The sequence below is a fragment of the Acromyrmex echinatior genome, chromosome 15 (genome assembly GCF_024713525.1).
Source record: "Acromyrmex echinatior isolate Ae372 chromosome 15, ASM2471352v2, whole genome shotgun sequence".
Lineage (NCBI taxonomy): Eukaryota > Metazoa > Arthropoda > Insecta > Hymenoptera > Formicidae > Acromyrmex > Acromyrmex echinatior.
Genome location: NC_141866.1, coordinates 4113274 through 4137790, shown reverse-complemented (window position 1 = coordinate 4137790; position 24517 = coordinate 4113274). Strand labels below are relative to the sequence as shown.

At 35.1% G+C, this 24517-nt stretch overlaps 1 protein-coding gene across 5 annotated transcripts in view; it reads left to right on the top strand.

Moving 5' to 3' along the window:
- Window positions 1–24517, top strand: part of Ddr (discoidin domain-containing receptor 2) — a 312832-nt gene that overhangs the window by 146567 nt on the left and 141748 nt on the right. For all 5 annotated transcript variants that reach the window (XM_087413785.1, XM_087413783.1, XM_087413781.1 and 2 more), the window contains 2 exons: window positions 4533–4635; window positions 20005–20236. In XM_087413785.1, coding sequence (XP_087269911.1) covers window positions 4533–4635; window positions 20005–20236 — 335 coding nt within the window. The remainder of the gene's footprint in view (window positions 1–4532; window positions 4636–20004; window positions 20237–24517) is intronic.

The window sequence follows — 24517 nt, the reverse complement described above, 5'->3', positions numbered from 1 at the left end:
TGCGATTGAAAATCTTATACGAAGCAATCCCGTGGAGACAACCACAAGAAGTTTCTCCGAACTAAAATGCTTATAGCCTCAAAACAAGTACGAGTATGTGTCTCGAATATCTATAATTTTTCAAAAACAATTTTTCACTAAAATTTAATTTATTCAAAGTTACATCAAATTTGTAATCCTTAAAACTTCTTTAATATAAAAATGTCAATGTGTAACAAGATTTTTTTTAATGTTATATTCAGTATAATTTTATAAATAAATTTTTAGTTTTATTAATTTCGGTTTAATTGGATTCACGCTATTCTTATTGCAAACTCAGTGTTATTGAAAATTATATAAGAATGAAGAGAAAATAAATCGTATGATGAAATATGAAGTAAATCAAACTCTATAATAAACTGACTGCCGCCGGCAACGTGTTTATAAGTTAATTACAACATCATCAGTTTTAATTGCTTGAAAGATTGCTTTATTACTTATCGTTCTCTTGTTTTACTCTGTTTTTTAATATTTTTTATTCACAATCGCATTTAATTATCAGTATTTTTTTCATCAATGAAACACTTTTATAAGGGCAATGATTAAAACGTGAACGATCGCCGTGAACGATAATATTATTTTTTATTGTACTGCTAAATTGTTCAAAAAATTCAAAATACAACATGTTGATAAGGAAATTCGTGGACAAGAAGATGCCGGTTCTTTTTGTTGCGCAAACGGAAAAGGCATGACAAGAACCGAGGATGCGTAATGATTTTTTTTTCTCCATCACTGAAGCGCATACGCAATAATACCATCCCTTCGTATATACACCTGGCCTCACTGAGGTATTGTACCCTCGTAAATGAAATGTCAGCCGCACGATGAATTAACAATACTATCTAATAGCTGCTCAGATGCAGACGAGCGAGAAACCTGTTTATTGTGCCGATTCGTTCTGGCGTGCCACGCTTCTGATTCGTTGTTTACCGCTCATCCGTTATATTTTTATGCAAATTAATTGTTGCTTGGAAGACGATGCTGCGTTAAATGGAAGTATTTACTTTAAAACAAAGAGAACACATTAGCTTATTTTTGCTCGTATTGATATCCATGAATCTTCTTTTGTGCTTTATGTCATTTACAAAATAAAAATAATTTGAAATTTAAAGTTATGTATTGTAGAAAAATTGCTATAAATTTATATATAACATTTTTTATTTCTTTCATACATTTTATGTTTATAAAGTATTAAATTATTATTAGATCGTTATTATTAGATCATTATTTAAAGATTTATTTGGGCCTTTTATCCAGCATCATGTATATCTATTTCTTTAACTAATTTAATTTCCATATGTTAATTAATAATTAATATTTAAATGGAATAATTAATAATATCGTATAAATATTAATTATTAATTATTGACTATCATTATCGAATACATTTGAGCTTCTGGTGAATTGGACTGTCAATCATGTCACGAATCATTGAAATTGTTCATTATCCTGCACGCTGCGTGAAAACACATCGCATCTAGGATATCCCAATATGTCAGCTTGACTTATTGCTTTGGGCATGACACTAAAGCTCGAGTTCATAGCCGTTATCATTGTATATGTACATTGTATACGATGCGTCACACGCTTTTGTACAAAGTACACGTACAAATGTAAAAATATACAAATTGCCCCATCGAAGATATTGTACTTTTGAAATTATCATTAATATTTTACATATTACAAACAAATGAGGAAATATTAACTCTACTCGAAATTCAGTAAATAGAAATCATCCTTTTATTAAAATAATACTATCGATATTTCATACTCTTCGTATCGCATCTGTTTTGTTGGAAAGACACAATGCAACGGTTGATTAACTACGACGAGGATTTTATTTGCTGCATAATTTTCGGACACGAAACATCGGATGCAAACGATGTGGCTCGCTAAATCCAGGTTAGCTTGAAAATTACAGTATAGTTCATTTCAATCACACACACACACACACACACACACACACACACACACACACACACACACACACACACACACACACACACACACACACACACACAATGTCGCATTAATGGATCCAGTATAAAGGCGAATACTAGATGCAAATACGATCGAGATGCGCAACCTGAATAGAGAGAGGAACTGTAATGTTTATTAGATAATATTATAATTTTATACACATAAACACACAAATACATACACACGTGCGCCGCAGAAATGTAAGGTAACTTTCTCAAATTTATTTTCTCTCGAATCTTTTAGAAACTAAATCTAATTATTGAATTTTATTTGAGTCCCAATCAATATTATATTCTTCATATTCGAGCGCACAATATTAATTCCTTCAAATTTGAAGGAATTTTAGTGGAACCATGTTAAAAAAAATTTTTCACATTTTTACATTTTAGTAAGTAATTCATTCTAAGATATTAATTTTTTTCAAAATTTAGACTATGTTTTCTAACATATACATTAATATGTGTGGTCTCAAATAATGGATAGAACTAAATAATTTTAATAATAATGTCTTTAAATTTGATATATCATAGAGTCTGACAAATTAATGAAAAATATATTAGTAACTGGATCAATAATTTCAAGCATTAAATGTGTAATAATTTTTTATTAAATTAAAAAGAGCAATATAAAGAGAAAATGTAATAAATTCTGATAATAAAGGAAAAGCATGCCATTTTTATGAAAAAATGCGAAGAAGCCAGTTGATAGTGCACTGTAAAAGTTATAACTTCCATTTGTAAAATTTTTAATAAAACAGCAAACACATGATGGAAAGAACTTCTGCTAAATGGACCTCGTTAAATGAATTATATGCCATTTGTGCAATATATTAACTATCCTCAGTATTTCAAACATTTTTCGAAATGTAATTTTGTAATATTTATCTTCTTAATCTCCAGCAGTCATTTCATCGCGTGTTTGCAATAATGAATTCTCACATTTATTTTTGTTCGTGATTGACAACATCATGATGAATATATATTTTTTATATAGTTTTTTTTGTATTTGTGAGCATTATATGTATATATATATATACGCTGAATATAAATATTGAATTGTTTAGCTACTGTTCACTTGATTGAGTGTTTATAAGATTACCAATTCAGAAATAGATAAAATTTTCAGTTTATTGATTTTGCACGCTCGAGTAAATTTTTCCCTATCTCTCTGAATCCTCTGACAATGAATTAAAAGAAAAATTGATACATGTAAGAAAAATGTAGATTTATTCATTGATGTGACTATTACTATAGAAGACTTATAAACGAGGAACGCAGTAATCTCGCGTTTGACATCTTTCGACGTATTGAGCGCAGATTTTAGTTGCGCTACCGCTGGACCAGGTTTCACCGGTATAATGGACGATAGGTGAAACGTAGGGGACAGTTACAAACACAAACGAAGTTTTGTTCGCTGTAATGCCGGCTCATGGAGACCATGGTCGGCCGGTAGTAGCTCCGGAGGCTGGGCTAATCCCACGTCCGCTGCATTCTGCAGTTTTGAAACTTTCCGCCGTAACTGCAGTACCGTAGTTTAAGCGTAGCGACGTCGCACGCGCGCGGCGGCGAGGTATGTACTGGTTCAGGCTGACTCCCGTAGATTCGAAAATTTATCATGTTCCACGTACATACCGACATATACGTACATGCCGACATTGTCATTGGCCATTGCCAGTTAATATTCCTGCTATCGATTTTTCGCAATGACGTCGCGCAGACATTTTATACAACAGCGAAAAAAGATATCGGAAAGCATTGTTTTATTGCCGTTCTGCGCGAATAGTCGACAATGTTTCTACATTATTTTACATGAATATCCCTCGTCTCTTCAACGTTTCCGATTCATGGATATTGAAATAAAAATTGAAAGAATCTTCGCTTATACATCGAACCAAAATGCTAATAAGGTGTTTTAAGAGATTCATTTTTTTATGTTTTTACTAACATTTGTTATAGTAAAATAAAGGAAGAGTGAATATAAACGTATTAGTTAACAATAAGTAGAGAATTAGTTAGATACCTATATTCTACATTATTGCACTATAACTTCGTTTTATTCGTGACCATGAAAATATCTGATAACTCTCATGGAGAAAAAGAAACCGGAAAAGAGAGGCAATACGAGCGTACTCGCTACGATTGTAAATTGCTTCTCGTGTGTACCCAGCGGAATACGAAGTCGCATGTTTGTGGCGACTGGCGTTTCCAGGGATTTCGTTGGAGAATTTGCACATCTCTGCGATAGTGCTGTTAGCGTCGGACGAGATTGTTGAAAATGAAATTCTTAGGTATGCCAGAATAAAATCGTCGAGAATCTTTGACTGCAAATGCAAATGTGTAGAATTAACTATTCAATGATGTCATTCGGCTGAATCCTCGCAGGTGACATGATGACATAATCTATTATTCACCATGTCACCATTTTCCACTCTAAGTTTTCATCTTAATACGCGACATTAATGAAATGAAGATTGATATCAAATTTTGTCTAATTTTGTCGTGAATTGTTTTCAGGACAATGCACTACGGCGTTAGGCATGGAGAGCGGAGAAATCCCCGATGAAGACATCTCGGCAAGTTCTATGTACGATCCCAGCCTCGGACCGAAACATGCCAGGTAAGAGAACAATCGTATCATGAAACTGCTGTCAAGTGGGTCGACTATTTCTCTCAACAATATGACTAATGTAATCATTGAGTTTGTTTATCGTCACAGCAATTTTCTATTATTCTCTTGTTATATTTTTTCGATAGAAAATATGAGTACATTTTATTTTTTACAATGATTACAAATACTATCGAAATTTATAACTTTATATCCTTTTTTCTCATATAATTTTTATTTTATCATACTTTTTTATCGTACCTTTTGATCATACTTTTTTATTTTGTGTTATATTATTAAAAATAGTTGAATTGTATTGGGTTAGAATAAAAGTTCATAGTGCTACTTCATTTGTATCATGTCTACATGTTTAAAAAAAAATTTAGCAATTATACCATTCAATAGAGCAAAATTTCAGCTTTAAAAATCTGTTTTCTGAATTGCGATGATTTTTAACGGAGATACGAGCAATCAAAATTAAAATGCTCTTTTTATTTAATTCGCGATGACGCAGTTTTAAAAAAAATCTTAGAAATATTTAAAAAAAAAACAATTTTATAGAGAAAAGATTAAGCTTTCACATTAAATAATTGAAAATTTGTATAAGTTTTTTTATACACGTGATACGTGATGACTTTTATACACAGGCTCACAAAGTGAGAAGAAAATTTCCCATTTTGTCCAGCTCGTAGTTTTCTATATGCAAAAGTTATCAAACTCACAGAAACTCAAAAGACATGATCTTTCGAAAGTAGAAATTTTAAAACTTTTTTCTAATTTAAATTTCATTTATTTTTAACGAAATTACAGTTGCGTTACATTTTGAAGTTCGTAGCACTTTTGTAGCAACCCAATATTTTCATTAAATTCAGAACGTACATTTGAAGCGATTTGTTTAAAAAATATAAAAAACAAAAACTTACACAATAATTAAAAATATAAAATAATTTTTCTCTACACATTTTATAATTAATTAAAAAATTATATAGTTTACTTCTCAAAACAGATTGTAAGATATAATGCAACACATATACACATATCACGCATCTCACGTTAGAATTAAATTAGGTAATTGCCATTCGCATCACACTGTATTATCGAAATTCTTTTAACCTCGCAATGTAAATCGCGTGACACGAAAGAATGTCTCTCGAGCAATGGCATTAGCGCGAACCTGCTACATGGTTCACTTTATTTCTTATTACAACAGCAAGATTAAAATCACTAGCTAGTACGGCGTTTGCGTTCCGCGCCTTAGGTGTATTAAAATTTTAAATAACACGCGGTCTCAAAAGCACGGTTGTAAAACTTTGTTATCAAGAAACGAATGGGATGATGAAAGGATAAAGGATTAAAAATCTTTTGATTCGTTTGCGCAAAATGACAAATTAATTTTATGAGCATCATTATTATTCTTCTCGCTCACGATAGTAATCTTTTGCCTTGTATAATAATTCTTTGTTCGGTAGTTATAATTAAAACTCGCAAAATTTTTATTCATATTTCTTGAGAAATGCAGAAAGAAGTAACATTGTAAAATAAAAACAGGATAATCATTCTAATCAATTTATAATAATCCATCTGTGATCGGTAACGAAGTAAAAAAAACTAAGATTGATCGCTCCGATGAAATTGAAGGATTATCATCCGCGATTAGTGCATATAGTCTCTTCGCGCTCTCATCATTAATAACGAGTTTCCTATCCAGAACACGTAGACCGCAGAAGCGAACTGTGTCGAGCGGATCGATCTCGTCAACGATACGCGACAATTTACGGTAGGCTCTTTGCGCCCACCGAAAACCATGACACAATCTCCGATAATAACCGGTTTCGTGTTTCGATACCATTGTTAGGGTGTCATGAAAAACAACGGCGATGCTAAAAAAAAAAAAAAAAAGAGCAAGACTACTTTTTTGGAAGACCGTCGCGATACGATCGTTCGCCTATCGTAGGCACGCTTGGCAATTAAAAAATTTTAATTAAACCGCCATACGCGCGACCGATCAGCCGTGACGTTTTAATTAACGATCTACTCCGTAAATCAAAAAGCGGCCTACGCGGCTGCATATTTCGAGGTAGATAGCCCTTGCTAGAAAGTTACGTCCTTCGAGCAAGTCGTTACTCGGAGAGTTTCGGGATACACAGCCACACACAAGTCCGGCACGATGTAACGTGGGGTAGGGTAGTAGCGGCCGAAAGGGGGGTCGACGGCAATGGCAATGGTAGAAGGGGTTTGCGCTCGACCCCTACAAATTACCTCCAATTTCGTGTAAATTCCTCGTGCCTGCGTCAGCATAATACCTGTATTAGAACGCCTGGCTCCGGCTCTTAGGTGGCAATAAATCTGTATTAGAGCAAGGCGCCGCTCCCACTCGCAAAAGGGGTACGACACCCGGGACCGGTTAATTTTTCAAGACCGTGATTCGTCCGCCATGTTGTCTGCAATATTGCCCACCACGTTTCAATGACTATACTAGATATTTTTCTTTTTCGTTAATTTAGAATATAAACTCGTCTTCTTTACGCTTCTTTTATAATTTCTATTTCTCTCATATTACTCAACATAAACTATTAACTTTTATATGAATAGACTACAACAGAAAATATTCTCTAAAACTTTTTTTTTAAGTTTTAGAATTTTTTAAAGTTTTAAAAAATTATTATTTTAAAGAATTGTTATTTTAAAGAGTGAAATCTCTCTATTAAAGATTGAAAACCAAACTCTTTTTCAAAACTGATTCAATTTTTACTTTTTAGAATGAAATTCCACTCCAAAGAATTTATGAATACATATAAATAATATTACATGGATTTAATATAATATTTTATCCGAATATCCATAATTTTTTTATTATATTCTTTGAGTTTTATATTGTATGAAATATTTCATACATCTATATATTTTGAGACATTATAAAAATGACTTGCTTGAGAAAAGATCCTAATGCGTTTAGAGAGTTAACATTGCGAGGGTGGCAAACTTATCAGCCGTAACTATCAATTGCGATTGTATAATTGGAGGATTCCCGGTTCTCGTTAGTAATCACTTGGAAGCTCTCATCGCGATAAAATCTTTTCGATGTCACGAAGCGTGAAGGTATTCAAGTGAAGACACTCGGCTCTATGTTTCACGAGCTTCTAGCCTTGAATCTAGTTTCAGCCGTGGTAGTTTGGTAACTGATGCTTATCGCGATACACGTGTTATCGCGTCGTGATCCGTGATAACGCGAAATGCATCACGCCAACGCACGATTATAATTATAGATGAAAGATAGATTTCCATTATGAGAGGTCGGGGCTATCCTAGAGGGGCAAAGGACTCGGGGTAAGATATTACCCCATCGTGCGCTACTCCACGGAATATGATACAACGTTATGTACAACGTGGCGTTAAAGTACTGCATTTCAAAGTACACGTACTCTGGTTCTCAGCGTAACAAAATTGCATCGTATATTTTATTAGAGAGGGTTTGCGACAAGGCAACTCCGCGACATTTTAAGGTCATTGTCATCCATTCCGCCAGACGGATAAGTAGAATATACGTAGTAAATAAATGTGAAAACGTAATTACATTTATTAGCCGGACGTAATGCTTTTCGCAAGTCAATTAGTTCTGCGCGACGTTTCATTCCTTTGTATAATAATACGCTCAGTTAAATAAAACGTATATCATTCAGTTTATTTTACGATTTTCCATTCTTACTTATACGTAATTAACTTGGAGTGCTAAAGCTTATCATATTAAGTCACATTCTTTTTAGCTTTTAATATTCGCTTTACGTAGTCATGATAAGTGTACGTGACAACGTCCGCGTAAATAACGACTCGAGGACAGACAATGGAGGAGCAGGCAGTGTACAAAATACAAAAGGACGAAGGAAGTCACAGGACAGTGCGAGAAAGCGCGTCCACGCACAAAGAGGCACGATCGATAAAGGCCCGGACAGAAAAGTGGACGGGCGTGCCGGTACGTGCAACGAAAAAGTTTTTCGTTTTCATGTACGTAATGCCGATGGCCATTCGTATCGCTTTAGAGTTGGCACGAAAAGGAGGCGTACGAGGTGGCAGCTCGATGTAAGAAGCGATGAGAGAACGTGGAACGGGACGCGAGAGAATGAGAAATACGGCGGGAAAAAACGAGAAAGGGAGTACGAAGACCCCAGGCGTGACAAGCCGAAATCTTCGACGCGCGAAGAAGCAATAGGGGATGGAGGATGAGGGATCGCCAGGGTAAGAGGAGGCCAGTATCACGCGGACATAAACTGTCCTACGCTGTTACGTGTGCTTTCAGCAGTCGAAGCCGAGGAAAAATGGTAGCCATATTCTCCTAGCCTTCGAGCCTGGCTATCTTCCACTTTGTTACGATTCGAAAACCCCATGCCTCCGGTAGCTCTCCCGTTTCAGTGATTTATGTAACACCGTCTCCTCCCCTAGTATCTCGCCCGTTTTTTCTCGTGAGTTTGTATCGCTCGAGCATCGGAGGCTTATATACGCCTCCGCTGTGGTTGTCGTCGTCGTTGTCGTCGTCTGATGGAACAGGCATTTGGCTACGTCGTATCGCACCACCGGAAATGCGCTGCGCGTTTCGTGGCTTAGGCCTCGCGTTCGCGTGACGTACTTTCGTGGTATAAATCTTCGGGAGGTTTCGAGAATACTTGCCTGAGCAGCGACCGATCTGTCTTACGGCGCTGATATCTAGTTCCGGTCGTCCGTTCTTCTGCGACCTGGGCCAAGAACAATAGAATTCTTTTGATAAACGAAACAAACATTCCGCGTGACACGCTGTATTTACGTGCAACGCGCGCAAAACAGATTCTTTGATGTGAGGATGTATGCCGTGAATGAATTCTAGGGCATGATTCAAAAGTCGATCGTAAGCATGTTTAAAGAAGAGACTGCATAGAAAACAAACGCTGCTCGTTTAAACTAAAATTAGACATCAAAATACGTCAATGATATTTTCGATAACATTAATATATACATTTATATTGTATTTATTTAATTAAATAGGATAAATAATAATTAATAAAAATTTTTTTACATAATACGATATTTATTATCTTATAAATTGTATTTTTTACGTTAGATATTTGTGACGTTTAGATAAGTAATATTTCAGTATCAACTGAAACTTTTAACAGGTATTGAATTATCTCTACTTATTCAGATTCAAGAAGTCTGTCTTCTCGTAATTTTGTTACTCGCGGATCGTTTAATCTCATTGATGTAATCCATTTCTTAATAACACAAAGATTTTCCTCTCATAGAATGATTTAAAATAGATGAAATAAAGACGAAAGACAAATTGTCCCTCGCGATAAAAGCGATAACAATCCTTTGTAAGAAGTCTTTGTCTTCGTTGCATTAATATAATCATTAAAATACAACTAAGTCGCTACAAAGATTATGTCTTATTAATTTATCTGTTTGTAGTGAAGGTGTTATATTTTCTTTCACATAGTGGAATATATTATATCGCAACTCTCAAAGTTCACATTTTACACGACCTACGATTTAAACAAACTCCTCCTCGTGAAAAAGTTAACCCAAGGATCCTTCTACCAACTTCTCTATAGGATGCTTCTGATGATCACATGAAAATATCAAACATCTCGCGTCTTTTAAAATATCAGTGCACAAGGCTGTATCACGATATCGAATTCCCATGGAGAAGTTCGGCAGTCGATCTGCCTCAGAGAGATATTATTCTGTCGTATGCGAATCGGAGAGAACGTGGCGATAACGAAAATCTATTTCGCCGCTTCCGCGTTCCGTGTCGAGCGTGTGAACGTTGCTCCCTATATTTAGTTGCACACACGAACACGCCATATGCATGAACACCTGCACCATCGCACGTAATACACATATATCTACGCGACGTAGATATATATGCATTTATGTGCATACAGATACCTCAGTATGCGTGCATGTACACTGGCGCGATTTTCAGTCCCGATTCATCGAATATCAACGACGTTGACATATCGGGGCTTCCTATCTTTCTCTATTCCTCATACTGTCAGGAAATCGTGAGCAACCGAAACGAATTCTCCGTTAACGATCGCGGAGATTCGCCCATGAAATCGTCATTGATGCGGGCGTGACTCACCTTTCAAATTTTCACGGGCGCGCTTGATTCGACAAGTATATTCAAATTTTCCTATCAACTTTCACGAACATCAGCGCACAAATGCACATTTTCCGATCGCTTGCTACGTATAACATGCTTATTTATTTTTCTCTGTGAGAAAAGGTAGTTAAAAGATCATGCGAAATACTCTGCACTAGATGAAGCAATTCGTATTTTTCACCACGATATAAAAAAATTTATATTTTTACATTCAGTATCATTAATTGTGATATTAAGCCATATATAGGAAGTTGGAACATCAGGAGTTACAACGAAACCAACGCTTAGTCGACTGTCAACTGACTGCAAAGATTTTGGTAATCAGTACTGGACCATCACTGACAAATGATGGCCAAGGTTCTGTCAATCAATACTAAGCCATCACTTGAGAAATGACTAAAAATGACTGGGCCAGTATCTGCCAGTATACTGGGTCCAAGTTACCATCCAGTACTTAGCCAGTACTGGGCCAGTAGTATACCAGTATTGCACCTGAACTATGGCAGCCAGTGCTGATCCAGTGTAAAACCCCATGTAAAAATTAGTACACACGATGATTTTCTGATTCTTTACAAAGGTCATTCATATAAATAAAAATGTATCATTTCGTGTTGCCAAAAAAGAATCGTATAACATAACGACAGAAACGGCTTAAAAAAATCGTATCTTTCAAAAACATTGTATTTGATTGGTACAATACACTTATATCGTAAATAGATTAGTTGCACATACAATTTTTTTTCGAAAATGTAATTTCTGGAAACACGTTATTAATATTGTGAGAAAACGTATTTTCCGATAATAGTTATTAAGAGATATTGATCAGATATACACATATGATGACATTTGTTAAAACAATGCTGGTCAAAATATAAAAATATAGGTACTTTTATTCGTTAGCAACTCGATTTTTCATATCTGTACATCATGCGCTGCCACTGTTAGAGGAACTTTTCAGTTCTCGTTGTTCCGAAAAATCACGAAACTCTCTCTCTAACGATCGCCGAGCGCCGCGCTGGATATCGATACATTCACTACATGACTCGAAGTTTTAGATTCGTTGACAACGCCGAATTCTGTCAGTGCAGCGCGACGAAAAAACGTTGGGTCGTTTAACATGACCCACGAGACAAATATTCGCCCGAGATAGTTTCCGGTCGAGTCGACGGCGAATTGTGCGGGCTGTCGGCGCTGAAATATGATCGTCCAGACAATTTTCATCGTTATTCTGGACGATGCCGTATAGGTTTTGTAGAAAAGTTTCTAAATTGTTGTGGACATTAATAGTCCCTTATTCTTTCTTAGAATTGAAGAATTGATTAAATTATTACTACTTACGCGGTGTATGCAGTTTATAATACTTGAATTATTCGCGGCTGAGATTGGCAAAATAGAAAAAAATTACCAATATTAAACAAAAAGAATCAATATAATCCTCAACTCTATCCGATTATACGTAGAAATCATATATGAAAATGTACACTGACCATTCTATTCTCTATAATAACAATTCTTATCTCGTATGTGAAGAATGTTACGAAATGTACTGTATTTTAGTAGTCGAAACGTTTTAATTATCTCAAGAGAAAATTCAAATGTTAATATCGTCATATAACTTATATCCTTTCTCGACCCATCTTTATCCCCGAGCTGTGAATAATATTCATCTGAAGTGAGTGTTTAACACGACAATGAAACACATCGTTTTACATTATTTTGATCGTAAAGAAAAATATACGAGGCACATTATGGACTAGTTTTAAAGGAGAGTGATCAAACGCCGAAAATGGGATTGTACCATTTGCAGATTGAGTTTGACTCCTCGAAGGCGTCCCATGGGATCGACCCTGACTCTCCCTCCCATTTACTCGCCTTAAGCAAGGGCGACGAGATAAGGTGATGCTGCGGTATTATAAATGTACATGCCGGTATCACTTTATCTCAGTTATCGCTCTTGATGCCAGACGGTGAAAAAAGATCTTCGATCGGTGTCATTGTAGCTAACATGCATAGTAGCTTTTATGGAAGGCAAAAAAAAAAAAAGAAAAAAATCTTAAATTAATGGAAGATTATATTAAAGATAGAGAAAAATGAGAAAAGATAGAAGCTGCAATTTATAATGTAATGGCTGCTACTAAATTTAGATGATGACTTTATGTACATGTCGTTAACATTTATCAAATATTTTTTTATTGTTAGGCGGATATTTTATATCGAAGTATTAGAATGGTTTAAATTTATGTATATAAACACAATATACAGTTGACATATCACATTTAGTTTAATGTAACATTACATTGTTGTTGGAAGAAACAAGTGGCGGAAAAGTTCTCAGAACGGATGGCGCACAAAGCAATTGCGTTGGAATATTAATTCAGATTATTTTAATCAAAAAATACAAAGTATCTTAATTTAACTGTTTTAATTGGAAAATTTTAATGAAGCTTATAGTTTCAAGAAATTCAGAATAGATTGAGGTAATTGAAATCAGAGAAGCCTTTTAAGTGATATAATTTTGCCTCGGAATTATATATTCACTTTTTAATTAAATTATATACAATAAAAGCTTATTGATTATAAAATCAAATACAGACGCTTCTTTAAGATCAAGTCGCAAATTAAATTAAATGCGACAATTTAAAACATTTTGAAACTATTTTAATCACATGATTCGTTGTTTTCGTTAAAAAAAATTAGCTTTTTATTGTTTTACATTTCATATTTTCCAGCAGCAAAATATCATTAATTACAAGTTAATTGCAAGATAATAATCTTTTTTAGCACGTTTGTAAAATCGCAATAAATCATCTAACGCAAGTTTAATCCCATGTAAACTTAGAGATCTGCTTGCGAGCAGCATATCGTTCATAAAATTCCTCGACGCGTTCATTATGAGCTTTCGCGTTCAAGATTGGTTATCTTCCCTGGCTCGGAATAATAACACAGCGCGATTCCGCGCACCACTCTCGAACGTTACTGTGATTCGGAAACGTTTTAATATCGATGGCTCGACATTCCCTGCTCGTATGGTACCATCTCGCCCCTATCCATCCCCCGTTCTTTCCACGATGGTGCTGTCCGTTCGATCGTGGCGCGTACGAAAAAAGGAAAAAGTTTGCACCCGCGTAAAATCGGACAGGCCAGCTGGAATTTTCACGGATCATTTGGCTGATGGCATATTCGGCAGCAGCATTCCCGGCATATTCGATAACAATGCCCGCAAGCTCGAAAGATAGGTAGAATAATGCCTATGTGTGATGTGTGTGCGTATGTGTGTGTGTGATCGAACGCGCGAATATGCGTCGTTTCTTCTCACATCGGCACGCTGTAACTCGCGATAGTAGAGCATGTCTATGTGCACTGACTGCAGATGCAGTCCATGATAGTCCTTCACGTTATCTGTAAAGCTCGATCAAGCGAACGAACCGTGAGGACCAAGTCTCCTGTAAATCCGTTTCGAGGACATAAGGTTAGAGTTCGATCTGCAAGAATACTTTCCCAATGCGAAAGCGACATTTTCTTAATTGATATATTTACTTTATCTTAAATAGTAATGACAGATAACGATTGGATGGTGCAATATAAAGGAAGGCGTGAAAATTTAATTGTTTATAATGTAGAAAGTATATATATAAAAAATACACACATACATATATAAATATAATTTTTAGAATACGTTCAAGCGCGATTATAACACTATTGTCTGTCTTTCATGCCAGTAAGTAAGAGTAAATAAGCAGCTACAATTATTTCTTTTTACTGTGTCCGCTAGATTATCGAATGATATTAGGTGTTGGAATTAATTCGTAGCGTTTTTTAATGAAAGAATGTTATTTATTTCACATGAGCATTAAAAAATACATTAATGAAAGTACTTCCCATCACTTGTAAAACGCTACGAATTAATTCCAACACCTAATAATACAAATACTAATTTCAAGATGAATATTTTTTATTTTTATAATTTTAATTACACTGCGAAGCTATTTTGATCTGCAAGAATACTTTTACAACAAAAATAACGTTTTCTTAACTGATAAAATTTAGTTAATCTCAATTTGCAGTAACGATTAGTTGGTACAATGTGAGAAAAAAACGTGAAATTAAAGTTTAAGATAAAATAAATTATGTTCAAAATATGGAAAGTAAAATATATATACATTTTTAGAACGCACACAAACTCGAGTAAAAATGATCGTATCTCGTGCGATGAGAAGTAAGTAAGAAGAATAAGAAACTACAATTATATTTTTTTTTTATCAAGTCCACTTGTTAAATTGTATATCGAAAGTATAATAATTGTGAAAGGTATCAATCTTCAAATTAATCACAAATGTTAATTTGAAGATTGATATCTTTCACTATATTATTATCGCGCGGTGAAGCTATTTCATTATACAACCGTGCTGTCATTATCCCTTTGAAGCTATTCTCTTGAGAACAAAGCGGTACATAATGAAAAAAGAAAAAAACAGATATTCAACGAGCATCTGCTCATATCTTCTAATCTTTTATCTCTGAAAGCATGCCTATCGTCACCCACCAGTGACATATTTTCAAAGCTGGATTTCTGTAGTACGTGTGGAGCATTTGTTTCCAGAATAGCCCGTGTTACTCGCATAACGGGTGTTTTTGTCTTTCGCCGGATGACGTAACGTTGCTCATTTCATGTCTAATTAGCGCGGGGATTAGCCTCGAAATGGTTGTAAAATGTCGCGCAATGCGTGCGGCCGCCTGGTACTATTTTATTCGTTTCCGTTGCTCTTCACCATCTTTTGAAAAATATAATAATGATTATCATCGAAATCGCCGCATCACGGGAAAATTTAATTACTTTTTACCAGCTATTCTCGAGGTGAGACGAGAGGATAAAGCTGGGCACGCTGGAAGATAATAGAAGAAAGCAAGCAGACTCGTGCGCGCCCTGAATATAAATATCCCTTTAAAGAAGAGATAGAAGGTGATCGGCGCAATATTTTGTTGCGGCTGGAAAATTCAGGTTTTCCAAGTGAAATCAGACGTAGCTGTTGTGGGATACAATATGCATACGTCCGCAAACGTGTTCGAAATAACGATCGGTTTCATCATCGCGAAAAATTATAAATGAGAACGCGTACAAAGGGATGTGCAAATTACAAAATGGTTTTATTGATCGTAAGTAATTCAGCTCTGTAATATCTTTGTGATTCAATATTTACTGTACGCACACATTATATCAAATTTGCAAACGTACGCGGTATATTTCTTCACTTACATTCACATTAATAACTGGGAATCGCTCATTTCACTGTAAATTTTCTATCGTATTTATCATGATAAAACAATAACCTTAATTGAATGGATTACGCGCGGGCATTTTACAGAATTACGGAAGATATTTCGCAAGAAGCGCTTGAAATCCACAAAAACGAGGGAGAACGGGAAAGGTTGACGCATCAATTTGTTAATAGCCATGGGAATTTCGCGTAAAAGGCAACGGGAAATTCTGTTCTATGGTCGGCCGAGCTGAATGATGTATTCGTTAGTGTTTTAGTCAAATGAAACAATGGATGCATATCTATGTGACGTTGCAAGATATTGTCATACGAAAATTATTGCTGGTAACGGGGATGCTGGCCTTTCATTTCTCTCACCCTCTTTAGAAATCTTGTTTCTCTCTCTAGCTTCACCGTGGCCCACTTCCAAATAACAAACACGTTGTGCGCGAAGCAGCGTGGATAGTAGTTGCGGCGTGTGGCGGTAACGATCGCGGGTCATTAGCAATGCTAATGCACCTTTCGACTGATGAGGCGGCGTAATGCTTCTGGTCGGCCCGTGGGCCAAGCTCTCTTACCTCTCGTACATTTCTCGAGAAGACCACTTTAAAGTCCTATACTATAGGATGGCTTGTAGGTTGGCTGCCGTAAATTGCACTGAGGAGACTATTGGCTTCCTATTAAGATCGCACTCTCCATCTATTGTGGGAAAAAACTGAAGCTCATCGGTATGCCACATCGAATCTATATTGTTTTTTCAATTAAATCCTTCGCAGAACTTATAGTGAGGTAGAATATTTATAGTGAGGATCTAGTGAGGATCTTATTTTAATAGTTCCAATATTATTACATTTTATCGTTTAACTATAAAAGATTCGGTGTTATATTTATAATATCGAGTATTATATTTTTTATACAGATGGAATAATTTACTTTCTGAAAAAAATGACTATTGTAACATTGTTAACTTTAATTAGTTTAAACTAAAATTTATGGTATCATCATATTTTTAGTTGTCTTTCTTAAATTGTAAAAATTTCAATAAGCTATTTTAATCATATAGGTGATGTTAATGATTCAAATTAATTATTGCGAGACAATAAACCGTGAATTATAATCGCAAAATTTTCCAATATTCCTAGCAAACTCATTACGTAACATTATCAATGTTCACAAAAACCTCTTTCAACGAGAGGTTTTTGATTAAATACTTTCTCTAAGTAATGCATTCTGAATGTACGTTTACGTTTCTTGGTTTAACAACGGAGTCTTACATTTCTACGCTATGAATCCTTCAAGTTCGAAGAAGGCACGTAAGGGAATTTTTACGACTCCCGGTACGCCTTTTTCTTTTATTTTTACGTTCAACTTACGGAACTTCTGGAAACGTTGATGGTGCAATTAACGGGCGGAAGTACTGCAACATGGTCAATATTGTACCTATTACACCAAAAGTCACTTTTCGAAATAATGAAATAACGAAAACGATCTTATTACAAAACCTCTGAAATAATTTATATATTTTTGAATTTTCAATTATTTTCAATAAAACGGAATTCGATAAAATTTTTATTGTTATTGTAGATATTAATAATAATAAAATACTACAATAATAAAATATATTAATATATAAAATTAACGAAATTCAGCTTATTTTATCTCAGAAATTGAATCACATTTGATTTGAATTTTATCATGAATTGAAATAAATAGAAAATACCGACCACGAATAAACGTGAAGAGAGGAGAAAACGATTATTATCGATGTGTAACCGGGCAGATAACGATAAATAGAAATTTCGATAAATCAACCGTGATTCAGAGCAAATGACTTACGCATTGTATTGTAAAACAATCCGCTCTATTTAATTGTACGTATGCATTTATGACAATCAGCACTGTTGTGGAAATTCTCAATTTCTATATCCCTTTTATCTTTATCACAATTGCGAACGGACGTCAAATAAATACCGTCTTCTTCGTGAAATTGGTTGCGAGAATACCACAGCAGTGTATATATATATAGTGACTTTATTTAAACGAAACCCTGTGTTCATCGAGCCGCATAACTACGGATTGCGATGGATTGCTAAGCAAGGTTACGGAGAGCCTTGCTGAAGCCAGGACATTGTTAACAGTATTGCTGCCTAATTAACCGCAAACGCTTTCAGTGGATTTCGCTTGGTCTATTGTTTACATGCGGGCATACCGCCTATATGTATTGCAGTCCTCCATGACTGAACCAGCTGAAATATTTCCATGGAGATTCTCTCTCCCTTTGTGACACAACCGTGTACGTAGATATATGTATTTCAATAGATTTCCGGGATGTGTGCTTGTGACAAGCTCATGTCGGAAATAACACCTGATAATAACGCATCGGTCTCTTATAAACTTCATCATCGTACTCGCGCGGAGTTTCGTTTTAAGATTTAATTAGCGAGCCGATACGCCTCACGAAATTCTTGACGAAAGATATATTTCCGGAATTTAATTTAGCGGATTCAGAGCAACTAGCTTTTAAAATTCAGGGAATTAAGGTGCTTGGCAGAATACATCTTGCGCTTCCAACAACTCCTGCGTACTCCATAGATTATGTTGTAAATTTAATAATCGAAACCACTTTCATTATTTTTTCTCCGATTTTATTATGTGAAGTAAGATTATCAATTTGTACAGAATCTTGTAGCATATTTTCTAAATCTGAATCAGTCGATAATCACTGATATTAGTGCAAAGTATGCCACTGCTAATCAGTGAATGAAATGTGAGATCTTTAATCTAGCTAATCTTTATTATATATGTGATCTAACTAACCTTGTTTTAGTGGATAAATGCAACGAGTATGGTATTGGAAGATGTGGTATTGAAATTAATGTACAAATATCAATATTTTAGTTATATAATGCTCAAATTTTTCCTTTTTTAGTTGAATTTCACTGATTATCCAATGCCAAATATACCACTGGGTAATTAGTGACTATCCATTAGATATATATTTATAAAGTATGATACGCATAAGTACGCCACATGTGGAAACAACAAAAGTCTCAAGGTGTAATTTAATCTGCAGAAATATATTTGGGAAAAAATTGATTATTTATCTATAGAATAACTACTTGCAGATTTGTTCACTTTGACTATTAATTCTACTTGAATCAATAAAATTCAAATATATATTTCTATATGTATTTATATATTATATACTCTTTCTATATATATCGAATATTCTTAATAAATTCTCTTTTTAAATCCCATCTTCATAAACACATCTCAAAATAAACTATTATATTATAGCACAAATTGAATATCGAAATTGATATGGAGTTATAACTATAGATTCTTTATTGTAATTCTTAATGCTTTATCTTTTTTTAAAATTGTACATAAATTTGTTATGATTACAATTTCTCTTCCCAGAATCTATTAACCACCAGTCTCTTCCCTACTCCCTTCTACGAGTTCCAACAGCCCTGAAAAAATTACTTCCATTTTCTTCTGTCCACAAGAAACTGTTATCACGATAAAAGCTTCGTTGCAAAATAAGTTATTCATAATCAATACCGCGTGAACCTCGACGAGGTAGCGTGCTCAGATTCAAAGATCGCCCGTAAATCAATCGCCGCGCCATTAATTTACACGCAGGCGGCGGCTGTTGATCTTGAAAAGAAACTAGGACAGAAAATTCATTAATTATGTCATCCACATAATAAATCCACGATAATCGAGATGTATACCTATGTATATACGTATAACATATATCTTCCATTTGGATATCACTTTTATTACCTTCTTTTCGATGCGTACAAGATAGTTACCACGACTAAAAAAATGCGACTAGGAAAAACATAACGAGAACGCGCACGTGCGTTTGTCACGCAAGCATATATACGTCGCGTCTGCTACGTGTGCGTTACTTCGCGTGTCTTCACGCGACGTACTTCCTTCAAGAGCGTTTGTAATAACTCCTGATATAATACCTCGGTTTCTCAGGCTGCGACAAGACAGGGGTGGCGGCGCTTGGTGCCCGAGAAATATGGTAACCAAGGAAGGCAAGGAATACCTGGAGGTGAATCTGCATACTCCGCGTTTACTGACGTCTACCAAAACGCAGGGCAGATTCGGCAATGGCAACGGGGTCGAGTACACCGAGGAGTACTTTGTCGAGTATTGGCGGCCAGGGTTCAACAAGTGGGTGCGATGGAGGAATCGACGTGGCATAGAGGTAGGTACCGTCTGGTTAGGTCATCGATCGAATCGCGCCCGAGATTTCTTTCTCGGATACTGTAAGCCTGAATTGACTGCACGTCTGCGGATATTAGATAATTTTCCAAATTTCTTCATCGATATTTACATACGAATATTTAAGTTCACTTAGTGAATATATACTTTTATCGGATAGCTAAAAATGAATTTGCCAATGAAATAAATATTTTATAATTTTTAATATAATATTACGCTAATTTTAAAATTTGTAAAATTAACTGTTATATTATTACATTCATACTTTACTTATGTTACTACAAATATATATATTTTGATTAATTTACATATAAAAATCTTCGAAGAGAAATTGTTCTTTCTTTTTTTCTCTTCTGCATTTTTACTTTTGCCAAATGATTACATTTTCATTTTACACAACAATATACGATATTGTAATTTATTTTGATGCACGATACTGTAAAAAAATTATCAGACTTTTCAATTGAATTTCATTTTAAGTTTGTGGTGGTATGCCAAAATTCGATTCTTTTCGACGCCTCGCATGGATTTTATGCAGGCGTTATACGGTTGGAATTGAAGATGAAATATTGGAAAATCCAACAACGAAATTTATTTTCTGCCAATAAATCTCGTCATTTCGTGTCACATTGTAAAGACGGATTGCTCGATATGGCATTCAATGCAGCTTGCGCTGTGCTAATCTTACGTATATATCATTGTACTAATCTCCATTTGCCATCACGAATACATGTGACGCTCTTTTAGTTATAATGGAATATCTATCGACTCACTTATAATTACTACGTAGCTAAATATTAATGTCCCTATTTCAGTTTATATATGTATATATCTTTATATGTGTACATATATATATATATATATATATATATATTACATATGCGAGGGGAAATTAGGAAACTCCATACGAAACGACTCGATTTCCTGGATTTAACTCAAATTCCCCCTTCTGGCTTATTCAGCATAGTAAGTTACGAATTGATACAGCTACTACCATCTGATTTTAATCCGATGGATACACGCGAAAAACATAAATGATTCCTATAGTTATCACGTACTATAATTATTTCACCATACTTTTATAAATTTTGATTATAGAATAATGTCACACACATAAAATGATTTTCTTGAATATGTCTTGAATATCGACTTTAGAGTTCTATTAATGCCCGAATTAAATAAAAGCAAATTTGAAATTCTATTTTAACAAGTAGAAAGATGATCGTATATCTAATCTAACAGACTCTCAAAGTACTCTACATGGAAAGAGCGATTGTGCTGAAGTATCTAAAGATTTAGCTAGATATCGATCTGAAAATAATTTTAGTGGATGAAAATAATTATGTAGGACATTTGTTGAATTAAAATAATTACATAAGAAATTCAAACTGGTTACTAAAACGTTAAAACTTTTTATAACACTGCTCGTCATACTTGAGATTTCTACAAAATTATTTTGATTTAGATACTTCAACAAAATTGTTCTTTCCGTGTACAATTTTATTTAAGTATTTAAATCAAAATAATTTTGTAGAAATTTCAAGTATGATGAGCAGTGCTGTAAAAAGTTTTGACGTTCTAGCAACCAGTTTGAATTTCTTATATAATTATTTTAATCATCTTGGATATTCATTACAACCTTTTATGGAGAGAACTGCCTTTATGTATTCTTAGTGTTATGTTTTATATTACATGTATTAACCTAAGTAAAGATAATAATCAATTGATTGACAAATCTCAAATAATTAAAAAATCAATATGTCAGTTATTTTATTAATATAATAATAAAAAAAAATATAAAAATTTTATACATAAGACATATCTTAATTATTTTATTCTCATAACATTTGCATTATGTACCTGTAGATCATCATATTTAATTATCTCTATCAAACGTACTGTATTTGCGAAGATATAAGATTTATTTCATCGATAGCCACAGTATTGGTGTTAATTTCCGTTCTCCTTTTATCTCTTCAAAACGCTGTACACGATACGGGCATTGCATATATGAGAACCTCTGTACCGGTTGAACGGCCATTACTGGATGCGACGTGTTAATTAACGTCTCTTTAGCATGATAATCCGTACGCGATATCCATTAGCCTGTCAAAATACATCACGGCGGTTAAGCGATTTGCTTGTGGCGACGAAACTACGCAGATTCTGTGAACGTAATCTTAAATTGATATTAGATAAGTACGTTTCGCATGAACGATTTTGGTTTTCGCATTCCATAAAAAACATATATTTCTCACCAAAATTATTGAAGTAGTGTAGAAATAGATAATTAAGAAATATAAAATGCAGTATGTTACAATCTTCATTGTGCTCTATGATATAAAAAAAGCGTAGAAAAATACACAAGAAGAAGTACCGATGAGACAATATTGTGATAGTCACACGAATTTATGTAGCAAAACTTGCCAAATGGAAACAATTGTATAATATAATAGTTGTAATATAGATTCTTGTATCTCTAAGAATTTTAATAAAATGAATTGTCACAAAGGCAGAAGAAATTTCATATTAAATCGATCAAACAGCATAATTGAAGACGGTAAATCGGTAGTTAAAGCTATTCTATTGGACATCGAGTGCTGCTGCAGCTATTATCCTACGAACTATAAGCTGCCATTGGTAAATGGAATTTTAATGGATGTACAATAAAGCGAGTGCATTTATTCCGCTTACCGAAACGGCGCGGTAAGTCATAATCAATTGTAACGAGCGCGATTCATTTTTCAAATACTACCGATAGATGCGCGTTCTCCATTGTCCTGGTTTCTTCACGTGCTCGCTATTACATTTTTATTCCATACTGATGAAAGTACACACGTACAAACGTATATTTATATTAATATATAATAACGCGAGCTGAATGAATTTTACGATCAAGCGAGAAAACGCATTAACTTATTTGCATTTCCTGTCTTCAGTAAAATCTACTGTTGGCTCTTTCTTCCATTTCTAGTAAAATCCAAATCTCATTTCTAATTATGTTGATTCTTCCATGATTTTATGATTTTTTATAAACGTCGTTTATTTGCTTTTGCAGTAATCATCTTAAATTCTCGCGCGCGGACGCTTCATCGTCCAACACTCTATCTTTCCGTGAACATTATTCAATGCCCGCATTATGATATTACCACGTATAAGTGTTAAAATTCACTCGCTCACGCGAATTTATCGCGCCCCGTCGCAAATTGCCGGTCGTAATAGAAAAAAGATTACCTGAAGCGCCAGGATTTTTCAGTATTTACCTCGGCATCCGCAATATATTTCCTTCAAGAACTAATTTCGTCCGAGAAAGAGAAGCAACGGCTACGGGAGACTTATTACCTAGCTGCCTTACAGTCTCTCGATAAATAGAAAATCAAGAATCTCATCGGTAACGAACTTACTTCGATAGACTATCATAACTCACCTCCGGCTGGTACTCGTCAGAGGGTCGTCGTCTGGCCTCGCAGGAAAAGCTCCGTGACGCGGAAGTAATTTTCAACTCCAAACCGTGTCCTATCGTGGATGGCGAAGCCTCGTTATTCGACCTCGCCGTCATCAGAAGGACTCTGATATTCGCGTCATGGTTATCTCTCATTAATCTCTCTCTCTTTCTCTCTCTCTTTCTCTCTCCCTCTGTCTTTCTCACCCAGACTCTCACTTGTCCACATCGTATGCACGCGTGCACGTACAACACACGTTCAATGTACGTACTTTTCGCCCTCCTTCCAGCGTGGCTCGTACTAGACGTTCTTCTCATTTTCACGCAGATTCGCTCAAAGCGAGAGAGCAAGCCGGAGATCCAAAGGCGGAGGAGAGACAAAACACCCAGAAGCAATAGAGGGAACAAGAACGTTTACCCTGCAGCCTCAATCTGGGCGGCATGTGATCTTTGTGCATGCGCGTCTTCCTTTTACTCTTTACACTTTGAATACGGGCGGGGAAAACGAACAGTCGAGACTTGAATGAGGAAACGAAAGGGGATGAGCGTGAACGCGTGATGGGAAGAAAAAGAAAGACAGAAAATGGGAAGAGCGACTACGCTATCGCGCTATTGTACGTGACCCGAGCTCTCCGCAGGCGTTTTTCTACAGCAGCATAGTCGTCGTTCCTACGTCTCAGACAAAACACGTAACGCGAAAGAGGGTTTTCTGGTATCCGATGACGCATTTGCTCGTTTTATTAGTGAAGCTCAAGTAGAACTAATGCAGAAATGTATGTGACAATTAGAAAACCATGAAAGTGTGTTGTACGCTCTAATAAA